The 11,069-nt window shown below is 33.6% G+C and overlaps 1 protein-coding gene across 1 annotated transcript in view; it reads right to left on the reverse strand.

Moving 5' to 3' along the window:
* Nucleotides 1–11,069, reverse strand: part of LOC106457426 (zinc transporter ZIP8-like) — a 23,550-nt gene that overhangs the window by 4,638 nt on the left and 7,843 nt on the right. The window contains exons 2-7 of the mRNA XM_022383353.1: nucleotides 6,263–6,419; nucleotides 5,755–5,924; nucleotides 5,275–5,400; nucleotides 3,752–3,967; nucleotides 1,358–1,553; nucleotides 244–431 (exon numbers count right to left, since the gene is read on the reverse strand). Of these exons, the coding sequence (XP_022239061.1) occupies nucleotides 244–431; nucleotides 1,358–1,553; nucleotides 3,752–3,967; nucleotides 5,275–5,400; nucleotides 5,755–5,924; nucleotides 6,263–6,419 (1,053 nt within the window). The remainder of the gene's footprint in view (nucleotides 1–243; nucleotides 432–1,357; nucleotides 1,554–3,751; nucleotides 3,968–5,274; nucleotides 5,401–5,754; nucleotides 5,925–6,262; nucleotides 6,420–11,069) is intronic.

Here is an 11,069-nt window from a genome sequence, read left to right on the forward strand (position 1 = left end):
CGGGGGGGGGTGTCATCTGGTAAGTCCGACTGAGAAACACTGGACTAGAGAAAAGGTAGCTATTCAGTAACTCCTTAAAGATTCGTGGTGATTAAATTAAAAAGATCGGGAAATTGAAAGTAGTTGGTCATAGGCAAACAAACAGACTTATGGACATAAACCGCCTTATGATATACTTCCCATCATCGCTCTATTCAACTACAATAATAATAGCAGCTTGAGTAATGTACCAAAATCACTTACCATGTCTACTAAAGAGATATATAAAAACATTCCGCCAGCAAGAGCAAAGATGTGAGGTGTTCCTTCCGTGAAATCACCCAAGAGGATTCCAAAGAGAAGCCCGAGATAGCAGGTGCACGCGGAGAGAAAATTATAAAACACAGCCTGACGCATAGTCATTCCCGCACTCAGAAGAATGGCAAAATCTCCTTAAAAAAAAAGAAGAAGAAAAGACTTGGTTGATATGCACATAACATTCAAATACTCGGTATATTGGTAACATTTTTGAAACAAACACGTTTTGCCCTGACATTTAACACATATGTCTAAAGAAATTTTGCTGAAATTTGTGCAGTGAAATTATAGCCTCATTAGGGTAGCCATATTCTTTAAAAGCACGGATTTTGATAAAATATAGACAAAAAAAACGTAATAACGCAATCAGTACATGTGCAAAATTTCCTGAAAAATAAATGCTCTTTATCAATATACAGTGTGTTGTGATAAATACAGAAACGTTATAGGGGGCACTTTATAAGCTGCATGATATTTTTTCTTATGTTTGATATGAAACATATATTTCACTTTAATACGCGTTTTAGATTCATTAAATCGGAGTCGAAGCCCAGTTTTATGAAAAAGTACGTCTGTTTATTCCTTTAACCTCCTTATAGTGGAGTCTTCTTTTGAATTTCTGAGTTAGAACTTTCACTGATCTGATATATAGCCTATGGTACTTCTAGTTACGCTTTTGATTTGTTTGGCTATGCTATTCTCAATTGGGTGATTTTTCACGTAATAAAACAAACTTACTTGTAATGTTTAATAAATCTTTATGTTCCTTTAAAGTAAATCTAAAGAGTATATCTACAAATATTTGATTTAACACAATACTTGCAAATAATAACTAAAAGGCGCATGAAAGTTTCTCCTTCATCTGTACGAACATTTCTACAACATGGAGTAAGCATGTGTTTTAAGACTGGACGAAAATGGAAAATTTCTATCATATTAATTTTAAGTAAAACCTATCATAAGTATTGCTTGTCAATGTTAAACATTTTTCAACAAATGTTTATCAAATTTCGATCACCCATTATTATTGATCATGTTCTGCACCAGGAGATGTTCTCACCTAGTTCATGAGGCAACTCTTCACAGAATACTGCTACAGATATACTAATGCCTGAGAGGATACTGTCAGTGAAAGCTGCTCCGATAGAAAGTCCGTCTATAAAGTTATGTAATCCATCCCCAAAGATGATCATCCAAGCTATGGTTCCGATAACTCTACCCTCCTCAGTGTGGATATGATGGTCGTGGTGATGATCCTGAAAGATTTAAAATATATATATGGGCCATAAATTTGCTTATCACGGTGACGATATGTATGGAATCTGGATCTCATAACCGAGAGCTTAAGCCTGAAATGGTTACAACACGCATAAAGGATTTGAAGCCAGAAGCTGCATGAATAATCCTGATAGAGTTAAAACACACACATATATATAATGAATCTGGGACTTAAAATGGTGAAGATAATTCAAAAAATAATTATAACATTATTTTTTGAATATGGCGTTCGAAAAGTTGATGCTAAAACTCTTATGACACATGTGAATCATTGTACCTGACAGTAATAAGTGGGGTTCCAAAAGACACTATACAGCATATGTTAGCATTGTGAATTTGTCGGTGGTGATAATGATCTTAAAAGAGTTAAAAATAGGGAAAGGCCACAAATTTGATTATCATGGTGATGATAGACGAAATCACGATATATTAGCTGGAATTAAAGTAAGAAAGCTCTAACGATAAGATATTGTTTAAATAAAATAGCTTAACTGCAAAGCGAAAACTTTTAAAATATCAATATATATCTATATATATACTGTATATAAGCCAAGTTTCGGTCGGTCAGTCAGTCGGTCATGCTCTATTTCTCCGAATTTCGTGAGTTACACGAGTCCAATTCCACTTTTTTCCCTATAATACTTCCTCTTTTGATTGCCCGTTCTCATTTTATCTGAATTTAATAGGCGTAAATAGCTCCTAAATTTTGGAACTTTTTCTGTTATATAAAAGCCTGTCAGAAGGAAGTTCCCAGGATCAGATCAGGTATGGCGTTATGTGTGTGACACCACATCATTATGACGTCAAGCTAGGTAGGATCAGAATAGGAATGCTAGGACGACTCCTGTGAAAAATAAGTAAAAAATTAGCGCAAATCTATGCTTGGGAATTATTACGAAAAACCTTTGTTAAAACAGACTGAAGATATCAATTATCAGTAAGGAAGAGGACGATTTTTTCTCAGAAGAAGAAGAACAGGTGTGTATGTAATCACATGGTCATAAAATGTTTTAATCTTTTGTCCAAAGGCACCAATATGTAGCATGTTTACACTCCTTAGGTAAAGGATATATTTTTCATGATTTCTCTATTTTCCTTATGTATGTTAACGGGCAGCAAAGTTGCAAATGCATATTGGAGGGTTCAGATTTGGTAGGCTTTGGTTTCCCATCATTTTTGACGGGCTTTTATACTAATCAGTAAATACTGACTAAGTGAGAAATGTTAAAAAGAAGAAGATATGCACATATTTCATAACATGAAACCGTTAACTGCACCACGTTTTGGATACAAAACATTTATCAGAAGTACATTTTCCATGAAACTGTACAGAATCCTAGTGTTGAGTGAAAATAAACGGCGTACTCTTTAGCTGTTAAAACTTGCTGAAATCTTTAAAGTAACTTTGTTATCACACTAGTAGAAAATAATATTATTTAACACATCCGTTCAGTAATGAATTATAATATCGCACACCAAGAGCCGTGGAATTGAAGAAAGGAGGGATGACATCTACATTAAGATTACAAATGAATCTATCTAAAACATAAGATATAATAAAACGCTAAAAATATCACAATAATTACTTAAAAGAAAACGTAATTCATGTCAATCTCATGTAAAACTCTAAATCGGTTACAAAAATGTTAGAGTATAATCAGTATACAAGCACAGCTGTCATAGGGTGCTTATATTTCACCAACGTTGCTAGCTAGTGACAAACATATAAATATCTAATTACTGTTGCCTCAGCATTGCTTTTTTTATGATAAAGTTAAGATTCAAGCAATCATCCAGAAGAACTGCCATCTAGTGATGAATTCATATTCGATGATGAGGAACCCACTTTGAGACTAATAATGGTTGGAGACGGCTTCAGTGGGTAATGAAGAAAATTTTAATATAAGTTTAACATAACATCACCTGATGATGACAAAACCTTGTCGAAATGTTGTACATTTGCTGTTATGTTAAACTTATATTAAAGTTTTTCTTCATTACCCATTCAAGCCGTCTCCAACCATTATTTGCCATCTAGTGACATAAACCAGCAAATTGTGGCGATCGAAAAGCGGAAGTGATACCTTGACCCATTAATTAACAGAAATCAACATAAGAACGGATCATCTTAACATCAAAAATAATCTAAAATGTCTCATTAACCACCAAAACTTACCAATATATTTTCATTTCCCAAAATTCCATTGTTTTTTTCTTTAATTACAACTTCGGAGTTTTCAGGGTCCACAGAGTTTATACTCTTGATATTGACGTTAGATACCGCAACCGTCGCTATATTACCACCGAAAGCTGTAACACTGTCTGATGTGGTCACTGACGTATTTATATTAGATTCCATTCCACGAGTCGTTGATTTCTTCACTTTTCGTTTCTTTAATCCAAAATTTTATATAAATCTGAATTAAAAATTATCATAAATTACACAGGCCTGCGATGGTTTTATTGTCTTTAAATTTTTACATGTTCTACAGTAATTCTCGCACGCTGAATCCGAAAAGTATATCAATTTTTCTACATCATGTACATATTTTTCAAAAAAAGTCACATGTACTTTTACATAAGTGGATCATTTTCAGTGAAATCGGGTCAGATTTTGTTATGCTTAAAATGTTGACAACCACTGGCTATAGATTTCTCTAGACCGATCGCGACGTGAGAGTCTTATCGATCGTTTTAGAACCCACGAGAAACGGTTAACAGGCTGCATGACGTGTCATTTCTGGATAGTATTTGTTTGTGCGTGCACTTTGGCATTATTTTTTCTTTTCAATATTATTTATTCGTCGCTATGGCAACAAGAGGTTGTGTAAATGACCCAAACATATTCTGTTATATTTGTGGTAAATTGGTTGTAAATTTGACCTAAGTAAGAGTTGTTGTTTTTTTCAGATTTGTGAAAAATTCTTACATGATAGAAAAAAAAATGAATTTTATTTTCGACATCTGCGTAGCTGAATTATGGACAATCCGTTATTAAAACTAAACCAACACTTTTATGAAGTTTAAATACACAGGCCTGTGTTATGATTATCATTAACTACTTCAATGTCACTTGGCTCAAAATAATGGACTAGTCAGTCATAAAAAATACATTAAAATATTGTGGCTCAGTATTCAAATACTTTAAAATATTTTTATTTCACGAACAAAAATATAAACATTTCTCTTCAACACCCTAAAACGTTTACTCTAATACTTTTCAGTTAAATGATAGTATACATTAGAATGAATTCAATAAAGGGCAATCATTTATATGTGTATACATATATATATGTTACATGCTATATACTCTGTAATATATAATCAGATAAATATTTCTAACGAAAAATAAATAATCTATGTCTAAGAGATGAAACAGGCAACTAAAATAATCCACAATAAAACATTAAATATCATCTGCGGAATAAGATGAAAGAGAGCGCTGCTTACTAAACTTCCCACTGCTATAATATTACATATTATACATTGTGTCAGGACTGTTATCGCTGAATAAAAATTTAAAAAAAAATACTGAAAACTCAGTAAATATAAAGATCAACACTAAATTACCTCTACATTCTATGTTTTTGAACATTTAACGAAGACAGTTAATACGTCCACTGAAGCGTTGCAGTTCTAAAAAAGCATATATATGATATTCTACCTTTAAAAATAGATAGCTAGATTACTGTTTCTTACTGTTTTGGCTTTGTTGATGAACTTCATGAATCTTTCAGTAAGGAAAAAAAGATAAATTCCACAGAAGATGATCAAAGCTCTCCACAAGTAGGAATGGTGAGGATCATTTTTAAGAATTCCGAAAGACTAAATAACGGATACAAACGACATTAAAAAGCTTATTAACTTAATACAATATTAAACACCTTGTCTGTTAACTGGCAAAATCACCCTTTATGTATGCTTAGGTTTAGAAAGAGTTCACATATCTATTGATGATGGTTAATTTGTTAAAGGATCTTACGCATTTATTGAAACACACAATTCGTTTTCTATCCTAAATTTGCATAAAACCCTTAAGAACGTTGTTAACCGTAACTTGGTGAAACGTTATCTTATCTACCAGAATCAGATAGATATTGGTAAATAAAAATAGATAATCTCTATCTGAGAGATGAAATATAAAACTAAGATAATCCAGAATAAAACATTAAACATCACCTGCGGAATGAGATGAAAGACGGCGCTGCTTACTAAACTTCCCACTGCTAACCCTTCAAATAGTGTGATAAAGTTATGGTACAAGTGATTGTTCATTAGAGGCAGAAGGATCATTCCTCCGAGCGCACAGCAACTAATCAGGGTAACGAAAAGGATTCCAAAGCCCCAGACTGTAGAGGGAGTAACAAAATAAACGAGTTGTATAAATCGATGGCCAACAGTAATTGTGGAAACATAAAGAGTGAAGTTTATAAACTGGTAACAGTTTGTAACCATGGTGACATAAACACCAAAGCTTGTAAACTTTAGTTACGGAAACAAATAGGATGACGTTTCCAAATTTGAGACAAGTAATACTATTTATATTTATATATATATATATTTAGAATGAAGTTTTAACCTACTGGTGGTTTGGGACAACACAAATACAAACTAATAACAGCTCTTAAAAACGATATTTTCACATTCTGAATAGAACCCTCAAAATACAATAAAACTACTGACTTACTAGCTGCGGTGGAAGGTCGAGAAGAATTAACTTTTCCAGCATCACATTCTTTGGTTCGCTGCTGTAAAAGGAGGACTGGACACAACTGAATTATTGCCTCGCTCAGGGACTCCGTAGAATTGGGCACCATTTTGAAAAGATCTGTTGCACTGATACACTGTAGAAATAGTACTACTTAACTGTAACATCAACTGAAATGTAAGATTTTATGTAAAATGGCTGACAGACCGACCAATAGTGAGAACTAGCACCATATAAAAATTACCACGGATTAACAAGTTCCACGTTGTTATTTTTATTACATTGTATAATTGTTATTGATTTAAAACGCAATTGTGATACTAATAACCACGCATGACAAAAATAAATAAATAAAATTAATCAGAAAATAAGAACCCCAATAACTTTGACACTTTCGGAAGCTAAGATCTTCCTAACCATCCGGAAACGCTCGAGTTTCCAGGTTATAAAACATACATCAGTCTAAACATTCTTGCGTTCGCATGTTTTCTGGTGTGTTTTGCTGCTCGGAATTTGCTTAGGTTCAGTTTACACTTTTTGAAGCTCAGGTAAACTAAGTAATTTACTCTTAAAGTATTACCTGGCCCGACATGGCCAGGTGGATAAGGTGCTCGACTCGCAATCTGAGTGTCGCGGGGTCGAATCCTCGTCCCACCAAACATGCTCGCCCTTTCAGCCGTGGGGGCGTTATAATGTGACGGTCAATCCCACTATTCGTTGGTAAAAGAGTAGCCCAAGAGTTGGCGGTGGGTGGTGATGACTAGCTGCTTTTCCTTTAGTCTTACACTGCTAAATTAGGGACGGCTAGCGCAGTTAGCCCTCGTGTAGCTTTGCGCGAAATTCAAAAACAAACAAAGTATTACCAAAAAGGCATGTTTTAACTTGTGCAACCCTAGGTTTCTTGGTATAAATAAGATTACGCAGTTATTCATTATATAGACAATTAAAAGTTGTTATACGTATATCTAGAAACAACAGTAATCAGTAAATGAAAGACATAATTTTATAAATTATTGTTTAAAATTATCAGTTTATGGATTCACTAAGTTGAAAATGATGAACTTCTAGACTTATACAAAATAAGCTATATGGTCTTCACCAATTAACATATACGGATTTTACCTCTGACTTTTACTGCTCAGAATTATTTTTACATTTTAATACAGTTTCAAAAAGAAAAAAAAGACTTTGCATTTTTTTCAATTGATTCTTTTTTACACAGTATCAGAGCAGAACCGTTATTATTGTTTTCAGCAACAAAAGGACAAGATGAGTAATGTGCGTCGTGTGTTCAGTAAAGCTGTATACCCTATTTATTACCAAATATAATAGGTTGAGTTAGAAAGTGAGAATTATATAAAAAATACAGATATTTACTGCGAGTAAGTATTCTGATGAATAAGATTTTGAATTAAAAAGAGAGAATTATATAAAATATACAGGTATATAGTGTAATTATCGTGAAGGGTAAGATATTGAGTTAGAAAGTGAAAATTGTGTAAAATATATAGATATTTACTGCAAGTATCCTGATGGATAAGATGCTGAGTTAGAAAGAAGATTATAGAAAATATACAAATATTTACTGCGAATAAGTATCCTGATCAATAAGACGTTGAGTTAGAAAGTGAGAACTATATAAAATATGCAGATTTTTACTGCAAATGTACTGATGGATGAGACAGTGAGTTAGAAAGTGTGGATTTCACAAAATATGCAGATTTTTACTGCAAATGTACTGATGGATGAGACAGTGAGTTGGAAAGTGAGGATCATTCAAAATATGCAGATTTATACTGCAAGTGTACTGATGGATGAGACAGTGAGTTAGAAAGTGAGGATTATATAAAATATGCAGATTTTTACTGCAAATGTACTGATGGATGAGACAGTGAGTTGGAAAGTGGGGATCATTCAAAATATGCAGATTTATACTGCAAGTGTACTGATGGATGAGACAGTGAGTTAGAAAGTGAGGATTATATAAAATATGCAGCCACATATTGTAAGCATTCTTATGGATAAGAGATTGATAAGAGTTTGAGGCAGCAGCTTCTAAACACGACGTTATTTATGGCACTGAATCAGAATTGTATGGCACAAACTTTATGAGAATGGACTTCTATTTTCTATAGAACTATCAAAAAATATTTATTCCCAGTCAGGGACGTACTCTATATTTTCTATAATCCCCTCCCCAAACCCAGCGGATTATTAGAAAGTCATATGACTGTTGCATATGTGCGTGTGTGTTGAGTATATGTTGACAAAGTTGCACGATCCAGGATGTATATTGTGTGTTAACAATGTTGCATAGTTCAAGGTGAAAATTTGTTAGCAAAGTAACAAACAAAGTGGGTAAAACAAACCAATACTAATTACAAAGGGTTAATCGCTCTTCATCTGTACGATTCGTCCTACAGTGATTTCGTTAAATAGTTTTTGGAAATACACGCAAGTAATTGAAGGCGCGGGTTAATGTTTGTTTAAACGTTCCGTACTGATTTGATACATTCCATATACATCTTCGACACTCTCTTGGGCTCCCTGACAGGCGGCACACCCCGGGGAAACATCCTCGACCTCCCCACTCCCTCAGTTGGCCTGTCTAGACGCCGTATTTTACATATCCTGAACACGATATAATAGCTCTACGGAGTTTTTGTTACATCATAGAACATTAGAACATTTTTTATCAAAATAACAAATCTTCACCTCATAAGAAAATTATGGACAACGTATATTATAACAATCTAAGAACAATTTAAATAAGTACGAAACATTGACTTTAAATAACTACCTCGATGTGTTTGTGACATAATGTGACCTTAGTTTTCATCAAATCACAAACCGTCCTCCCCTCAGTTGCCATATCCATATTAACCTTACTCTTGACAAAGAACACGTAGTTTACTTACAGTATCTGTCAGTAGCCCTTCCAGTATAAACGTGGTTCGTTTACATTAACTACTAGTATATTTTTAATGTATGAAGAACGCTGTATGTTTATAATGAACTGATTTATATCAGGCAATAACATGAACACATTTTGCTTTCGAATGAAAACAAAGTCTTGAAAGAAAAGCATGAAGTGACTGCTTCATAAGATTTCTCACGGATTGTTGAGGGCGTGCAGCAACCCACATTAGTACGTAGTGGTTTTGTGTAGTTTAACCAATATATGAAAAATTGTGTTGTCAAGCCTATGAGGATCGTGCCTAATGCAGCACAACTGTTAAGAATTGCATGTAGCGTAGCCCAACCTGTGAAGAATCATATGTTATGTTGCCCAACCTGTGAATAATTGTGTGTTGTTTAGCCCAATTTGTGAAGGATCATGTGTTGTGTAGCCTAGTCTGTTAAGAATTGTGTGTTGCTTAGCCCAATCTGTGAAGAATTGTGTGTAGCAAAGTCCCACACATGAACAGTTATGTTAACGTAACCCATCGTGTAAAGAACCGCGTGATATTTAGCCCAATTTGTGAACAATTGTGGACTACTTAGCCCAATTTGTCATTCTTATTGACTAGTGAAAACGTATATAGATATATATGAGTATGTGTGTGTGTGTGTGTGTGTGTCAGGTTTTGGGTATGAAGGGCTGGAATTCTTTACAGTAGGTGTCTGTGAATTGTTGGCGATAAATTTCAACAATAAACGGACAGCTCACAATCCACTTGTTTTAAAACAATATATTCAAAACAAGTCAAACGTATGTACAAAAGTTTGTTTCACTAGTGGTTATCAAAATTGTATCTAAAGCTTTAAATAATTCCCTTTTCATGTCAAAAGTCCACACAGGCTAGTTCAGTTACTATAAAACTCAATTGACAACACGAATTATTTTTCTCTACTCTGTTTCTTATTGCGATAGATTCACTTACGTTACCCCTTGGATTACCACATTTGTATCGAGAATTTTATACAGTTGTCTCCTTTTCATCAAAGTCCACACAGGTGGGTTCAATTACTTTAGAACACCCTTTTACAAAAGAAATTATTCTCCTTTATCTCTGTTATTACAATACCACTGTGAAACTCACTTTAAAATATCGCCCGCTAAGGCCAAACTAACAATCTTCACTTTCACTAACTTAACTTAATTACTAAACTGCCAAGTACTAAGTTTAGATTTGTCTAATTAGTACTCACTGAACTTGCTTTCTTTAGTTCATTTCTGTATCTGCACATAATTATAACACGAGACAGAATAATCTAGAAATCTCTATCCTTTAATAGCAAGAATATTACACATAACTAGAAAAACGTGGAAGCTTCGAGTAAGATGACGTCATAATATTACTAAAGCCTAGTACAATAATTAAACTGCATACACAACGTATGACTCGTACCGAGTTAAGTAACGAAACTTGTCATAACTATCGCTTTTAAAACAATCAACCTTCAACACTCTTGTCAAGAAAACTAAATAATCATTAACTATTAAATCACTAAATAAACTAAATTATAACTTTTAAACTAAACAGTCTTGTTTATCCAACAATATGTAAAAACAATTAGTCGTTTGACCTTAGTAACTATTTATATTCCTGAATGCTTGAAAACATGAGAACAAGTTGACGTTAAGTATGACTCATGACTTTGAAATCTAACTTTCAACCCTCGCACGATTGTAAAGACACTACAACTCAGATAATCTGTTTAATCTGTACTTTCTTATTTTTTACATTTATTCGATTGTTTCAAATAGTGCGGATAATTATGTTACTATAACATTATTTTCAAATTTCGCTGAAGCTGTATTAAGTGTATTTCGAAACGTTTG

The sequence above is a fragment of the Limulus polyphemus genome, unplaced genomic scaffold (assembly GCF_000517525.1).
Source record: "Limulus polyphemus unplaced genomic scaffold, Limulus_polyphemus-2.1.2 Scaffold329, whole genome shotgun sequence".
In the NCBI taxonomy this organism is placed as follows: domain Eukaryota; kingdom Metazoa; phylum Arthropoda; class Merostomata; order Xiphosura; family Limulidae; genus Limulus; species Limulus polyphemus.